Genomic DNA, 17063 nt, shown 5'->3' on the forward strand with positions numbered 1-17063 from the left:
GCACAGCACCTTACTGCACAGCAAGTCCCTGCTTTCCTAAATGAGTTTCTTTTAAACAAATGAAATGGTATTTGAAAAGTTATAACTAGGCAGTAAACATACGTGAACATGTACTCGTATAAAAATGATGCCTATACTATTCCGTTTGACCCAAAAAAAAAAAAGGTGATGCCTATCAAAATTGGAGGCATTAAGTTGTGTCAATTTTACATATTGTTCATATTAATAAATAACTTATTCACTTGTGTTAGTGATTATGGATAAATAAGTTGTGTTGGTGGTGTTTCTACTAATATTTTTGGTTTAGAAGTTGGGCCAATTTTGCATGTTGTTCATACTAATGAATAGCTTTTTACTTGTGTGAACAACTTATAAACTATGAATGTTTAAGTTATGTTGCACAATTTATTCACAAGTGTGAACACCCTAATTGTTAGTCTTAATGGCTTAATCCTTGGACGGCCCGACCCATACCATTTGCCATGATCAAACATAATGTCTATTGATGTATGGTGAAACTATACAGTTGAAAAGCCACGTAAAGTCTTGGTGTCTTGATTCCTTGTTTCTTGTTTCATTCTTCTTGGCGCTTTGCGTGTTTGTTGATTTGGCCGATATTCTCGATTTCCAGAACAAAATACCAGGAGCACAATCCGCATAGGTCTAAGGCACCCAGCTGAAAGCATGCCCAAGGCCTATTTATATGATGGCCTCATTTGGAGATTTTGGAAGGTTCCCCTGTGATTTGGTAAATTGAAGGATCCCTAGTATTGTATTTTTGGATCTCATTTTCACTTGGGTTGTTAGAACTATTCTACAGATATCCATATTCTATGGAGTGTCGGTTACATAAACAAGTAGTAGTAGTAGTAGCAGTAAAATAAGGTAATTAAGCTGGGAAGAAAAAAATTAATTCATCAAGTTTGATTTCTGAAATTCCTCGTTGATCATCACAAATATTGTAAATTTTCTTTATGGTGTTAAACTATTAACAACCTACTTTATGTTAGGATCACTACAAGAAAAAACACCAACGGCGACACACCATTAGGGGCAGTATACCAGGGTTGTCACTAAATGTTAGTAAATGTAGGCAAATTACAGTGACGGGAGTTATTGTGCGGCGATAAATTTTGTGTCACCGAATATGCAATTTTCAGGTGACTAGGCTTTATTTGTCACCAAATCGTCAAAATTTTGGTGAATGAGCGGATCAGGCTTGCTTGGAATGGTGAACAAGCCCTGGCATCGCATCTCTTGTTCTCGAATCTGCGTAACGGCTTAAACGAGAACTAGAATCTCTCAGCCAAGACGGCTAATGCAAAATCCAAGACCTCTAGACATCTACTTAACTTCAATCCAGAACTTCCAGTAGGGGATAAAATTCGAGCAACCGTGGGCGCGCCAGTTAAAATTTGGAAGTGTCACTGAAAAATTTTGGGGTGTCACTGAAAGATTGCTAAACCAAAACTACGATGTTTCATTCACAAATTCTTGTCACCAAAACTACGTTGTTTCATTCACAATTCTCTCTCTCTCTCTCTCTCTCAAATTCTTGTCACCAAAAACCCCCTACCCCAATAACTCATCTGGTGTTCTCTCCCTCTCCACGATCGATGCTCTGAATCACCAGGAATTGAAAAGCCGCTCGAAGTTTATTGAAAGGTAGGGCTTAATCTCTATAGTTCTAGTATTTGATCCTCCATTAATGAAACGAGCTAAATATCTAATTTGAACTCATTCAATTACCAAACAAACCAAGACCAAATGAGTCTGAAATGAACCGATCGAGCTAGAGGAGTTGTTTCATTTGTAGCCTAAAGATACGCAAGACTTGATCAATTGACAAACGAAAGTCACCTACTAGCATGTATGGACCCAAACCCAATGACCAACAACAAATCCCTAGAGACTTCAACTAGAGCAACCATCTCCCAGTGGGGGAGGAACAAGCTCAGAGACAATAAAGAGAAACAGAATGGCCTCCTCTTTATCGTCAATTTCAATCACCATATCAACTAAATTTCAAAGCCGAGGCCAACTCGCAAGCCAATCTGATACTAGCATGTAATTCACCTTGTAAACTGCAGATAAGGGGGATAACAAGGATAAATGGAATGGTAGCCTCAAAAGACACATGTATCCTCATCACCTATACTAGAAGCAAGGAACTGGATATAACCTCTTAACAAAAGCAACACCACTTTGAACTTAACGAAGAAACATAATAGTAACAAGTATTTGGCCTCGATTTCTACGATAAGTATCAACAGTGATCCCAACAACTAATTAAGTCAAGTTTCAGTCCCTCTTCTTTCTCCTTCGACGTGCATTTGTGAAGCTCCATCACGATTTTTACTGGTTTGTACCATGAAATTTCTTCCCAGCTTCAACAGCTTCCCTGAAAAGATTGCAAGTAGAGCAGTCAGTTAAGGAGCTATAGTACTAGTTGATAGACGAGATTACAGCAATGGCAAGTTCTCTATACTAGAATATTTAGACTATTGTGCTTTCACCATAGTATCCATTTAAATGCAAGATAAAAGCACATGAATACAGCTGAGTTTAGCCACGTATCCTAATATCATGATGTTAAAATAGTTGCACCTATGTTCTCTCTTCTTTTATTTTCTTTTTTTGCTAGGTCAAAGACTTCCACATTTCACTGTTATTGAATAATCAAATGACATCAAGGTCATTTGGTCAACCGAGTAATAAGAAAATGTTGGCAACATTATTAACTTTAAAAACATATCAGCTCCAGTGCTAACATACAAAAATAGGTACCTCTTTTATATGTACGCCTGAAATATTCATCAATGTCATAAAACTTACAAGGCAGCAGAACATTTTCACCACCTCATAACTTGAATTCAGTACTTTTAAGAAACTTCACATTCCCTTGCTCTTCCCATCCGAAGAACACCTTTGTTTTAGTTTTCAATGACAAGATGTAACGTAGAAGATGGTACACATGTACATGATAAAGAGAGCAGAATTTATGTGACAGATTTTCCACTTCTATAGTTCCCTGAGTAAGACCTCTAGTCTATACCGACAGCAGAGTTCCACTGCAGGACAAGCTTTAGGAAAATAGGGGAATTGCTGCCTACAATAGACTTCTCAGGCCGTTCTTGAGGAAAGTTTGGACGTTTCCTTGGCGGTGGGAGCCTGTGGGTGATCAGCGTCGTTTGGCGGGCATTGTCAGAGACCGGATGTTTCTCTCGGCCTTGGTGGGCTTTTCTGGTGGTGGCTAGATGGTGGCATGATGGTGGGCGGTGGGTGTAAGAGTTATGGTGCTAGGGCTAGAATAGTTCTGGGTTCTTGGGATGAGATGGGCGCATATTCTATATTGGTTCATTTCTGATTTTACTGGATTTGGGTTTTAGGCCCATCCGATGTATCCAACCTTTGGTTGGTATCCCCTCCCCTATCCCCGGGTCCTTAGAGGCTTATGAATGTCGAGGGCTGGATAACACAAACTAAACTTCTTTGTTTAACCCTTCTCCTTCTCTCCCTATAGTGTTTTCCTTCCGCTCCGATCTGTTTCCCGTTGCTTTGTTTCGACGGCGGCGATACTGCTGGGTTCGTCGTGCTCTCCACCTAACGGCGTGTCGATTCCTCCCTGTCCGGTCAGGCTCCCCTTGGCTCTCATTGTTGGATGGTGCCGGGTTGTGCTAAACAGCGTTGTGGAGCCGCGGCGGATGGCGATGGGATTCCAGACCTACTGATGCTATTGCTGGGTTGGGCAGTGGCGGATGTGGTGGCAGTCTGGTGGTTTTTGGCGGCTGGTGGTGTAGAGGGTGGGTGGGTTTTGTTTTGTTTTTGTTTTGTTTTGTTTTCGTTGGCTGTCGTGGTGTTTTGAGGATTGGTGTTGATTTGGTTCTGGGGTGGTTGCGTGGTGAAGGTGGGAGGCAGCACAGCGGCGTGGTTTTGGATCTGGACAGAGTTGGCAGCATGGAGATGATGAGCGGCGGCACGGCGATGTGATGTGGGTTTGGATTCCAGGCGACAGGTGTTCACGGTGGAGGGGGGCGTCTGGCAGCAGTAGATGGGGTTTGGATGCGAGGCGTTTAGCAGCCGGCTAGGAAGCGTTTTTGGGGTCGGCGACATATGGCTGGTTCACGGCGGTCTACGCGACGGTGGCGGCACTTCATTTTCATATCCTGATTGATTTGGGTTGGGCATTTCGGGTTGGGGTTTTTGTTAGGATTTTGTCAGTCTTTGACTAGCATTTGGGTCTCGGGTACCTATGAAGATTAAGTAATTTTAATTTTCTTGTGCCCTTGTCTTTTTAATCTCTGTAATTTTCGAATTCGGTGATTAATAAATATTTTTGGCTGATAAAAAAAAATATATGTCAAGGGTTGGGATACCAACTTTGTTGGGACGCCGGTTCTTCCTCATTGTGAAGTCATCACTCATTGGATCCTTTTAATCGTTGCAACTTGTTTCAATGATTAAAAAAATCTTTCTTTTGCCGAGCGAAAAAAAAAAAGGATTTGCAGTGGAATTGGGTTCTTCAAAGCTTGAGGGTTTTAAGGTTCAAAAGGATTCTCCCAACCAATATATTCATTTTATTCTCATTTTCCTTACCAGAAAATCCACTATCCAAATACAGCCTCCATGAATACGCATAATGAATCTGAAATAGGGAAGCATTCTAGACTAGGGAAAAGATACGAGAAAGCATATTTAATCGAACACAAATGCATATTAAATGCAAGAACATCAGTTGAAAGCAGGGAAGAAGATTGTTTTTCCACAACCTGAAAGCATTTGCAAGATCCTCACTGTCGGGGTCAAGCTCCACACCCTCTTTAAAAGAATTGGCTGCCTCATCAAACCTCTGCAATAGCAAGGGGAAGAGGGAAAAAATCAGATAAAAAACAAAGGGTTTTTTCATTTAAACTTCACTTTAGCAAACAGCATTTAGAAGTTTGAGAGCATGCCTGTAATAGCCGTAAAGCAGCACCTTCACGGTAGCATGCCTTTGGCCAATCCGGTCTTAGTGCTCTGCAGGCCTTTGCATCAGTCAAGGCATACTCTGCTTGTCCCAGACGGATCCAACAGACACTTCTATTGGAGAGCAAAGTAGCATCTATAGGATCAAAATCAATTGCCTGTATATCCATCAGCATTTAAAAAGAAAATTACCTTGGGTCACATGAGAATTCTAAAAACAACACGGAACTATAATTATCAACATTTGGATCCGGGGAGCAAAGTAACAGTTCTTAGTAAACTAGTTTATCTAACGATTACAACTTTTCCGCCAATATTTTCTCTCTTCCAAGAATATAGGTAATGAGAAATCCCACTTCCAAACAGACCATTACTCAAAAACCAAGAAGCAGAAACTAGATTGGACTTTGGTACCAAACTAAGATTTCTCCTATATTTAGACACTCTACTGTACTCGTCAAAAATTTTCAATACATGAGTCTAGGCATGTACGAGCATGTAGTCTCCTGCTTTCAAAGGCCTACAAACATTATTGGTTGTCGTTAAAAAAAGAGAAGGAAACCCTCCCCGGCTCCCCCCCCAAATTCAGACTTGTGCAAGTCAACAAAGTAGGAACGGAACAATATCATTCTAATAAAAACGACCTGCTCTGATGAGTGATGACATTGTCACCCCTTGAATTAGAGACATCTGATCTAATTTGTTGGATTTTGTCCTGGATTGTGGGTGCTTGAGTGGCTATTTGATGACTGCAAAGAGGGAATCATAAAAAAAATCTATAAAGTAGACTATCATGTTGGTATACTCTCTCAAAGTACCACATGTCCTTTTAACAATGATTTAGAAAGTCGGCATTCATAATGAAAGAAAAAGACTCCAATGTCCAGCCATTGCTAAGTTACAGAAACTGGAAGTTTTTCAACTTCTTGTATCCCAATTCTACATTGAATTGATACATTCCATACATTGTTGTCCTCCATATATTTTCATTAAGCAAATTTATTTGAAGGGTAATTTTGTTTTTGTCTCTTCCTACATTACTACTCATTAGCAATGCATTTGTGAAGCTCAAATATATTAAATTTGTTTTTTGGGCAAAGTCAACTTTCACCCCTTGTGGTTATCGCCATGCGTGGATACCCCCCTCATGGTTCAAAACTAACCACATAACCTACCTATGGTTTTGAAAATGTGCAGATTGACCCCATGCCGTTATGTTTTCCATCCATATTAATAGAGGTGTATAATGTATTAAATAAAGAATAGAGTTTCTCTGTAAAAAATCATCTCGATTAGGCATCAATAACCCAGTGATCTAATTTTTAGTAAATTCAAACTTGAAATTTTAATTTCATAACAAAATTGATTCGACCATGAGCTTTTCATTTTTTGATTGACTTGAATTTTGACATAGATGTGGTATTCGTCAAAATTTACAATATCAATGGTTTGGATTCAATTTTTGGTATAGGGGATGGTGTGGTTAGATTTAAAAAAGAAGAAGAATCAAGGAACATGATGAGGGTATATTGGTCTTTTAATGTTGTGTTTGTTAATATGGATGGAAAACATGATGGTAGGGGGTCTATCTGCACATTTTCAAAACCACAGGTAGGTTATGTGGTCAGTTTTGAACCATGAGGGGGGTATCCGCACATGGCGATAACCACGGAGGGTAAAAGTGGACTTTGCCCTTGTTTTTTTCCCCTAATCATTGTCACGTTTATCACTCACCTATAGCTTCTATTTGCAATCAACGTCTAAAGAGGCATAAATTAGTGTTTGTGAGGCGTAAAACATAGTAGCCAGAATTACAAATGGATGGCCTTTATTTTATTTTCTTTGTTTAATTGTTTTTCAGAGCAACTATAGAACTATTTTACTATATGTGACTGTTCTGTTGCTTTCATTTATTTATAGTAAAGAGTTTGTTTCACTTGGTCTTCTACTTCGTCCCTTCACCCACCAGAAAAAGAAAATGAAATTCATCTGCTATCCACATGGACTTTCTATATATCTATCCAACTATCCCTCTCCCCATCCTATTCAACATTCATTACATGAGAATTAATTTCTCCAAAATTTCTCTTCTTCCATTTTATTCTCTATTTCCGTACTTCGTTGTACTTCATTTTGTCTCAAGATTTCTGCATAATTAAGTTTAGGGGTGTAATCCATCGAGTGAGGCGAGAAAGAAAAAGTAAATAGTAAGTTGGTATCCTTCCACAAATTTAGACTGCGTGCATCTATCTTTTATCCACCTTTTTTGAAGTCTTACTGGTAGATTGTTACTTGTGGGCTAGGTTACTTTCGATCAATTTCGGATTATAACGGTTTGAGATTTAGCTTAATGGTCCTCGTATCTCAAATACAAAAATCATAACTATTGTATCACACTATATAGTCCCAGCCACAAAAGCCTATTCTCATTTAGTCGTTCCACACAATAAGCATTTTAATGGCTAATCATGAACCCAGCAAACTATGGGACTAACAAAACAATGAGAGAGAGAGAGCCAATGAAAATTTTAGGCACCTGTGTGTAAGCATCAAGGGCCACCAAATAATCCTTCCGTCTATAGGCATCATCTCCTCTAAATTTTGCTTCCTCAGCTTTCTTCTTTGCATTGGGAGATGGCTGAAAAGTGATTAAACATTTTGTCATACACCAACTATAGCCACATAATAAAGCTAACATACTGCAGCCATGAATAAAACGGTGGAAAACGAGAATAAACCTATTACAGGATATGGAATGATTCAGAAACATAAACAGATGATTCATACTATCATTGGGTATAAAACCTTAGTAGCAGAGAGCTCCTAAAGTGGTGTAGCTCCGACCTTAGGAGCCCGCTTTTGCGCCCCCAACTAAGGAGCTTAAGTGAACCCGCTCCCATTGAGATGGGAGCTCGCTCCTTACGAAGATGGGAGCTATGGCACGATCCTCATATAGAAAAATCAGGAATTTATCACTTGGCTTTATTAATTGGTCTTTGATGAACCATATATCTAGCCCAAGTCTTTATATCAGGCTTCTAAGACTGCTTCGACAACTTGAATATATCACTAAAATTATCTTCTTGCGATCCCCAGAGGCTACGTCAATTTGACCCCATGTTTCTCTTGTTGGGATGCCTTGGGTTTTGCTGATATTGATCATCAATGTCAAGAAGACCTCTTCCGTATTTTGCTTGAATAATGATCCATTCTTGTCATGTATAAGTGAATGTTTCAAGGAAAACAAGAAAGACAATGATATGGAACGTAGTAGGAGGAGATACATGATTCATCCAGATAACAGAGAAGGGAACAAAGTGAGATGCAAAAGTGTAGGAATATGTAGAGAACAATCACAGGTAAAAGAACGGTGAATAAAGAAAGCAACATCAGATAAAGAGGACAGTAAAGAGTACCAAATACTACCAATAGGCCATAACAGCAAAAGTTAAAAAAAATTCTCTTCCCAGATAGTTCAAATAAAAACTACAATACAAAGTATGAATGACACGAACAGGAAAGCACTTGATAAGTAAACTTAAAGACATAGGCCATGGTATACATGTTGTACAACTTTCATAAAAGCAGCCCACTTCGTCACCTCCTCTCAACGCTCCTAATCTTCTACTTATCCCCGCTCCCGCTTCCACTTCTGCTCTCGCTTCGTGCAACTAAGTATAAAACCCAAAGATGGGTACCTTTTCATCTTCCATTTTTCATCAAACGAAAAATGAAAAAAGAAGAAAAAACTTAAACCAACCTAAACATCCACACATATTTCTCTAAGACTAAAATTAATGCTTAGAAGTCATCCCATGCAACCAAGCTACATACTTACTAACGGTCCACATATGTGTCATGAAACTAAATAATACCAAACTTCTAGCCCGACTTATGCATCCTATCACTGAACTCGGATCATAATTTCATCCACAACTCCTCAAACCCACTGATTCAAGTGTAACAGTTACTTTTACTAAATTGCTATAATACAATGACTTCCCAAATCATAATTCCAAGCTCGCATTTTAGAAACATACACTACGCTTAACCTGTTTAGATCGTTTTCGAATTATCCACGTAATCCCTATAATGTCTTATTAGAGGAAATTGGTAAAAATTACTTCTTGACCACAGAATATATCCTTATTGCTTTAAATAATGATGTCCACAGAGGCACATATATGGGAAATTGTTTTGAGTGTTAAAGAAAAAGAAGGCATCAACAAGATCATACCGAGTATGTCAGAAAGAAAAAAACAAAAGTAAATAATGGTTGGAATGGCACCTCAGGCATATCTTGCTTTAAAGCGGTAACATCTCTCTGTAGTTCATCTTCCTTCATCCCTTCCTGCAATTTTCACTTCAAAATCAATGCAAAAATCATGGAAAGATGAGAACATAGCATTGGTGTTTGGGGTAGAGAGTGACATGGATAACGTGTAGGAAATCAAAAATAGATCAAACCACATCGAAAGCCCCTGTCCAAGTCCAAGGGAATAGACACCCCAAAAGACATGTTCTCTCTGGTTTAAATTTTGACAAAAATAAGAAAATAGCAAGATCTACTCCAATGTACTAACGGATAGAAACAAAGCATATAAATAATCATGATGAAAGCAAGGTCCAAGGTTCAAAATATTGGCTTATATGTTGCCATAGTAGCTGTCGCATCTCATTAATGGCAAGTGCCGAAATATCAGCATAAATCACCTAGATCGTTAATTTATTGCAGAAGAAACAACATAACACATCAAGGCTCGCTCTTTGCTTGTATATTCAATAGCGATTAAAAGATGAATCGCTGATTTGCTGGTGTACTATGGAAATTCTGCTTAAAAGTATGAATTTATAAATAGCAAAGCACAATCATAACTCCCCACCAACCAAAACTGCAGGGTTTAGAATATCAGAAGCTACAAAACAATAAAAGATGAAGCAATACAAAATGACAAGAATATTTAGCAAAATGCATCTCTTTGTACTCCACCAATGCTCGATACCAAAGTAAACAATCCATAGTTCATGAATAGAAATATAGAATGATGCATACTTCACGGTTGCATATACAACAGAAAATTCATGACTGAATTTGAGGAAGGAGAGGGAGTGGAGGACTTGGATGTTTAGGTGTCTGCCTGTCTGGCCATTACACAAACATGCTTTCCAGTTTGCTGAATGTTATAGAAAATTCATAGCCAGTTGTATAAAGATGTACTCAAAATGCATGGATGAAGCTAAATGAGCTTGGCGAGACGATGTGAATCGTATGAATTTGCTTAATAATAGCCCTTAAAGTAGTAACATAATGGAAAAGAAACCAATTCAGCTAATATTATGTTATGCACGACTGTAAAGTAAACAATTCTTGAGACAAGCATACGAGCATCCCTTCACGGTGTTTTGGCTTAAGTCGTGCATAACATGGGTATAAAACCATGTAATGAAAAGAAACCAATTCACATGTAATGAGCGATTCGGTTCTTCGTCCTGCCATGGGTATATACCGAAGATGGGTTCCTTTTTGTATCACATTTCTCATCCAACAAAAAAAAAGAAGAAAAAAAGAACTTAAACCAACCTAAACATCCAGAAACATTTCGGAAAGACTAAAATTAGTGCTTAGAAGTCATCCCATGCAACCGAGCTACATATTCATTATCGATTCACATGTTTGTCATGAAATGAAACAATACCAAACTTTTAGCCCGAGCTTATACATCCAATCACTGTACTTACTTGTAGTAAGTTTCTATATTTCAATGACTTTCCAAATTATAATGAGATTTATGCTTGGCGTAATGTGATGAGCACTTAGCATTGGTGACATGGATAATGTGTATGAAATAAAAAGTAGATTAAAACCACATCGAAAGCCCATCCTATGGAATGAACATCCCAAAAGATAGGTTCTCTCCAGTTTAGATTTGATATAAATTAGGAAATAGCAAGATCTACTCCAATCTACAAACAAATCGAAACAAAGTATATATATAATCCTCGCAACAGCAAGGTCTGGTGTTTAACATGTTGGCTTAAATGTTGCAATAGTAGCTGTCGCATCTCATTACTGGCAAGTATAAATCACCTAAATTGTTAATTTTTTGCAGAAGAAACTCTTTGCTTCTTGATGCAATAGTGACTAAAGGGAAGGAGCAATAGTGACTAAAGGGAAGAATCGCTGATTCGCTAGTGTACTACGGAAAATTAGCTTAAAAGTATATAGATAAAATAATAGCAAAGCACACCTACCAAAACCGCAAGATTTAAAATGTCAGAAGCTAGAAAGCAATACAATATGGCCTGAATATTGAGCAAAATGCATCCCTTGATACTCGACCAATGCTTGATACCAAAGTAAACAATTCATACTTAATGAATAGAAAACAACCATGCATTCCAGTTTGCTGAATGCTATGGAAAATTCGTAGCCTGTTGCATAGAAGATAAATTAGAATCATATGAATTGGCTTAATACTAGCCCTTAAAAATAGTAACATAATGGAAAGGAAACCAAATCACATGTAATGAGTGATTCAGCTAATATCATGTTATGCACAACTGTAAACTAAACAAACAATGAGATCAATATACCATCATCCCTTCACGGTGTTTTGGCTTAAGCCAAGCTGGCGGAGGCGAAAAAATGGGCCAGTGGTCTGGAAACATTGCTAGCGGCCCACAGCTACGATCTTTCAAGTTGTAAACACCTGTGAGGACGCAGGATATCCCAATGTTCGTTTCTTTCTCATTCCGAGCAAGAAACATAAAGTCAGAGAAATACATGCAGTTTCCTTTCAGTCCAGGAAAATCCTGAGCAGAGACTGAAAATAAGTAGTCATCACCAAGGAAGAAAACCTGATGATTCAGATCATCAACAAGCTCCCATTGCTTGTTCTCTTCATCAAGCTTGTAGACATTGAAGTAGTTGGTCATATCGGGATGACTTTCTTCGGTAATCATGCCAATGGTAACAGCTCCGATAGAGAGTGTACACTCACCTTCCGTGTCCACCAAGTACCTGTCAACCAAGAAGAGATCATCGCCCGATTTGACAAGGCGCGTGAACTGACAGGCACCGAGATTGGGCAAGGGAGATTCGACAAGGCGCGTCACCATAACCTCCTTCTTCAAGTCCGCACCATCAATCACCACTGTCCTCCCTCTATAGTCCACCGCGTAGTATTTCCCCTTCCGGTGAACAACGTCATGGTACTGGTCGTTGGAAGAATCGATAAGAGTCCATTTCTGATCGCCGCCGAGCTTGAAAAAACACAGTCGACCAGAATGAATAGCCACCACGACCCCGTAATCCACCGCAGAAACGGCCACTTTCTTGATGTAGCTGGTGTAGGCATCTTCATATTCCGCCTGGCACTCAGCCATCGTCTTCCTCTTGCCCTTCTCAACCTGCTTCTTCTTTCTCTCATCAACAATCTTGAGGCAGTGAGCTCTGCCGATCTCGGCGATTCCTACATCGAGCAGGTTAAGGGATTCGGGAAATGCCGCTTTCGGAACTTGCTCGGGCTGGAGTTTGGAGAGGGGATAGAGGGGGTGGTATGTTTTACAGCCGTTGTTGTTTTGAGACGACGGCGACTCTTGAACCCGAAGCAACCAGCAGCAGCCGCCGCCAGTTGGGGAAAGGAAGTAGAGGGTGCTGTGGGTGAGGGAGAAGTGGCGGCCGCGGTAGGAGTTAGGGTTAGGGTTGGGGAAGGGTCCGAAGGGAACAATGGGGAAAGGAAGGGTGAGCGGCAGCAAGGAGAGTAAGGAGGAGGAGGAGGGTTTCTCGATGGAGGAGCGCCAGGATTTGCAGACGGAGCGAAGAAGACCAAGGGCGATGATGTGATTAGTAGAAAAAGATGAAGAAGCAGCGGCGGCCACAGCATCTGCTTTGTCACTGAGGCGTTTTGCGATGGATTTGAGGATATCTCCGGGGAGTCGATACCACAAATCCGTCGCCGCCGGCGTCTCGGTGGTGGTCACTGCCATGTTTTTGGGCAAGTTCTCCATCGTCGCCATTCTCTCGTTCTGGCGGAAACCCTAATAGGGTACGAAGTTGGGCTCTCTCTCTCTCTCTACTGTACTCTACTCTACTCTCTCTCTCTCTCTCTCCAGCTGCAGACCCTGTTGATAAGCACGAATATGGTAGTCTCCCTCTCTCTAACAAAACAAAGGACAACGGCTCTTTTCACTTAACGGAAAGTTAGAGCTCAAACATTGACGTTGATTTTTTTTTTAGTTTAGTGTTATTTTTTTATTAGTTTGTCTCGACCAAGAAAAATCGAGAAATATTATTTGGAAAAAATATTTTCGAACCAAGTTTTTACTTTTTAATTTTTTGTCGTCGGAACGATTCAATAATATAAAATAATATAAAACTAAGAAATACATAAAAATTTAAATAAAGAGAAATAAAATTAATCCAACTGGATTAGCCAAACTAAGCTAAATGAGGCCAAAAGATTATCTATTTTTGGGAGCCCAAATGAGGAACCCTAGAGGCCTGTGTGAAGGGCTGCACACTGCATGAGCACAACATCTTTGTCATGCATCATCTCAGCTGTTGGTCTGCATTTTGGACAGTCCCGATAAATAAAAAATTTTCGGGAAAGAGTTTAAAAAGTTTTATTTAAATTCGGACAGTCCAAAATACAGACAGACGGTTAAGATCGTGCATAGTTTGTGATTATGGATAAATAAGTTGTGTTTGGTGGTATTTCTACTAATGTTTTTGGTTAAAAAATTGTGTCAAATTTGCATGTTATTCATCCTGATGAAGAGCTTATTTACTAGTGTGAACAACTTATAATTATAAATGAATAAATTGTGCTGCACAATTTTTTCACTAGTGAGAACATCCTCATGCCTTAATGGCCTAGCCACCTAGTCCTTGGGCAGGTGGACCCGTACCATTAGCCATGATCAAACACAATGTTGAGAGGTACAGGTCATGACCAAACACGACGATGGTCAATGGTGTAAACCCGTACATCGAGGCATATGGGAAAGTCTAGAGACACAATCATGTTCGTTTTAAGATTTTGGATTTTAAATTTTTTTTCTCCGCACGGTCTTTAATAAATTTTATTTAAATATTACTATCATTTTTCTATCTATCTCTCCACTCATTATCTAAAATCTCAAAAACGAAGATGGTTAATTACTAATAATGTACCAAAGGTGCATTTGGCAGTTTTTTAGTGGATGTACGTCTACCCGTAGTGTATTGATATTGGATCGTGTTACATGCTTTTGTCTTTCACGAAAAGGAAAATGGAAAATTACTGCTACTATTCTCAAATTTTAGTACAAGGGAGAAGGACTAAAGTCGATATTTATGGGTTGTGTTATCAAAACAAAGTACTACCATTATCTATTCAAATTTTTTTTTTTTCAGGCGATAAGATCTTAGTATGTTGGTGAGTTAGATTATTACAACGGATCGATCGCTACTTCATCAACTTGAATCCATAACCTCACTCTCGGGACTCAAATCTAAGGAGAAAGACCACTTAACCAAATTAAGCCAAAGGTACATAGTAATACTATATTATCTAGGGGTGCTAAATGAGCCAAATAAGTCAAACACAGTATTGCTCAAGCTTGACACTTCTTATTACATGTGTTCAAGATTGGCTTGAGTTTGAAACTCTTTGAGATCAATTATTCAAGCTCGGCTCGAGCTTGAAATTTTGTATTCGTTTTAAGTTTGGCTTGGCTTGTGCAATACGCAAAGTCAATCTTGAGCTTTCAAGTATGAGCTTAAACTCATTAAGTTTTGAGTTTTCAAGCTAGATTCGTTAAGTTGCAAAATGAAATGGGCTAATTTAAAGCCATAAAAAAGAATTAGCATCATTAATCTAGGTCAAAAAAATTCATAAACATAAGATTTAGTTACTAGATGCATTCATTAAATTAAAAATCCTCAAAACCTTAAATTTTCATGTCACATAGGATATTTTTTATTTGAATGCAACGGTACTATAAAACTGGTGAAAATATCTATATGAAATGTCGACGCAGATCTCATATTTTGAGACATTTATTAATTCTATCTCTATATTTGTAATATTTAAGAAATGACCTCTTTATTCACGAGTCTATCGAACCAAACACTCATATGCTCAAGCTTAGCTTGAATTCATAAAAATAAAAATAAAAAAGTGAGTAAGCTCGGCTTATATTTTTCGTAGACGAATTTGAACAAGCCAAAAGTCAAGCCGAGCTCCAGCCATTTTGATTCGTTTAGCAGCCCTACTATTATCGACGTCGGTCAATAGTGATCACTGTGATTAATACAATTGACTCAAGTAGAACAACTAATTAATTAGCTTATAACAGTATTTGTGCACCATGTAATACTATAATTTGGTGTGTGTTTAGCCTTTTTAACCTAACCCCAGTTAACGACTTGCCCTAACCTAAACGGTTTATGTTGGTAAACCAAATTGTGACTAGAATGCTAACATAAGTTAACCAAGCCTTGATCCTAACAAATCTAAGAAGTCACCATCCACTCACTCCTTTTCCACGAGACATACCATAAATTAACTCCTCCTCCAAATTAGCTAACATAAACACCTCCGCTCCCTCTCTCTCATCCAACCAAAGTAAACCCATTCTCTTTTGAGTTGTGCTAGTTGCACAGACAATGGAGTACATACTCCATGCACATATCGTTTTGGGACTTGTTTCGGGTCTCACAAGCATGATCGGAGCCGGTCATTTGGTTTAAAATATTTGGTTTATGGTCCCTGCAAAAAATAAGTTTTATCAGATACCGGTAAAGCCTTTACAGAACATTCAACTTTGTCCTAGAATTTGGCCTGAATTCTGAGACAAAGTTGGTTCTTTCGTAAAGGCCCTACAAGTATTCAGTTGAAATGATTTTTTACAGAGGCCCTAAATAAAATATTTTAAACAAAATGAACGGCTTCGATTATGTTTGTAGGATCCGAAACGTGTTCTAAAACGATATGTGCATGGAGTATGTACTCCATTATCTGTGCAGTTAGCATTAGTGTTCTCTTTTGCTACTCCATCTCTTACAAAGTAGAAGTAAAGGGGCTTAAAAGCAACTTTATTTTCAAAAATTTTAAAAACAGAAAATAAAATGAAAAGACTTTTAAATTACAAAGGGGAGCTTGAATACCAGTAAAGTCTGATTGATGGATGCTTTGTGCCCGCGGATTCTATTTGGAGCGTGTATTGTTGGGCTTGTCCTTTTATTTGGGCTTTTAGGCATCATAGGTGTTTGAGCTTAAGTTTTATTTATTTGGACTTTTAGGCCGATGAGTGTGGGTTTTGTCCCAATTGGATTTTCATATTTGGCTTCTTGCCAAATTTGGATTTAGGTCTCGGATGTGTATAAGATTACCCTTAGCTTTGTAGCTCTTGTATAGGTCTTGAGTTAGGAATATGATGCCATCACTCATTGTTCCTATTAATTTTTGTAACAATTTCTGAGACTAATGAAATTTTTTGCCTTTCAAAAAAAAAAGTTTAACTATACAAAATTCACCCACTTAAAAATTCCATAAATGATCAAACTTCAAACCAATTAAGTTGGGAAGAGCTTTTCAAAAAAAAAATGTTGGGAAGAAAAAAAATTAATTCATCAAATTCGATTTCTGAAATCCCCTGTTGATCACTAATAATTCTAATTTTTTTTTTTATGGTGTTAAAACTATAAACAACCTACTTTATGCTAGGATCACTATAAGAAAACATCAACGGCGATACACCGTCGAGGGCAGCATACCACGGTTTTCACTAAATGTTACAAACAAAGACAAAAGAGTTACATGTTTGCCACCAAATCTCAGCCAAGACCGCTAAGGGCTTAGACAAGACCTAGCATCTCTCAGCCAAGAATGATAGTACCAAATCCAAGACCTCTGGACATCTACTTAACTTCAATCCTGAACTTCCAGTAGGGGGGATAAAGTTTCGGCAACCGTGGGTGGGCTGGTTAAAATTTGGAGGTGTCACTGAAAAAATTTAAGGTGTTACTGAAAGATTGCTAAACCAAAACTACAACGTTTCATTCACAAATTCTTGTCACCAAAACTACGTTGTTTCATTCACAATTCTCTCTC

At 38.5% G+C, this 17063-nt stretch overlaps 1 protein-coding gene across 3 annotated transcripts; it reads right to left on the reverse strand.

The window, feature by feature from the left end:
* Positions 1-2045: 2045 nt before the first annotated feature.
* On the reverse strand, positions 2046-13096 carry LOC131327292 (F-box protein SKIP23-like). Of its 3 annotated transcripts, XM_058360385.1 has the most exons (6): positions 11560-13096; positions 9254-9316; positions 7502-7603; positions 4953-5123; positions 4770-4849; positions 2046-2401 (listed from the first exon to the last, which is right to left on the reverse strand). In XM_058360385.1, the coding sequence occupies exons 1-6, from the start codon at positions 12982-12984 to the stop codon at positions 2356-2358; spliced, it is 1887 nt and encodes a 628-aa protein (XP_058216368.1). In that variant the 5' UTR covers positions 12985-13096; the 3' UTR covers positions 2046-2355. The 3 variants fall into 3 exon arrangements, with proteins under 3 accessions (XP_058216368.1, XP_058216367.1, XP_058216369.1); XM_058360384.1 differs by lacking the exon at positions 2046-2401 and having other exon boundaries at positions 3575-4849; XM_058360386.1 differs by lacking the exons at positions 2046-2401; positions 4770-4849 and having other exon boundaries at positions 4963-5123; positions 7461-7603; positions 11560-13082.
* Between the last annotated feature and the right edge of the window lie 3967 nt (positions 13097-17063).

This window comes from Rhododendron vialii, chromosome 5a (assembly GCF_030253575.1).
Source record: "Rhododendron vialii isolate Sample 1 chromosome 5a, ASM3025357v1".
Lineage (NCBI taxonomy): Eukaryota > Viridiplantae > Streptophyta > Magnoliopsida > Ericales > Ericaceae > Rhododendron > Rhododendron vialii.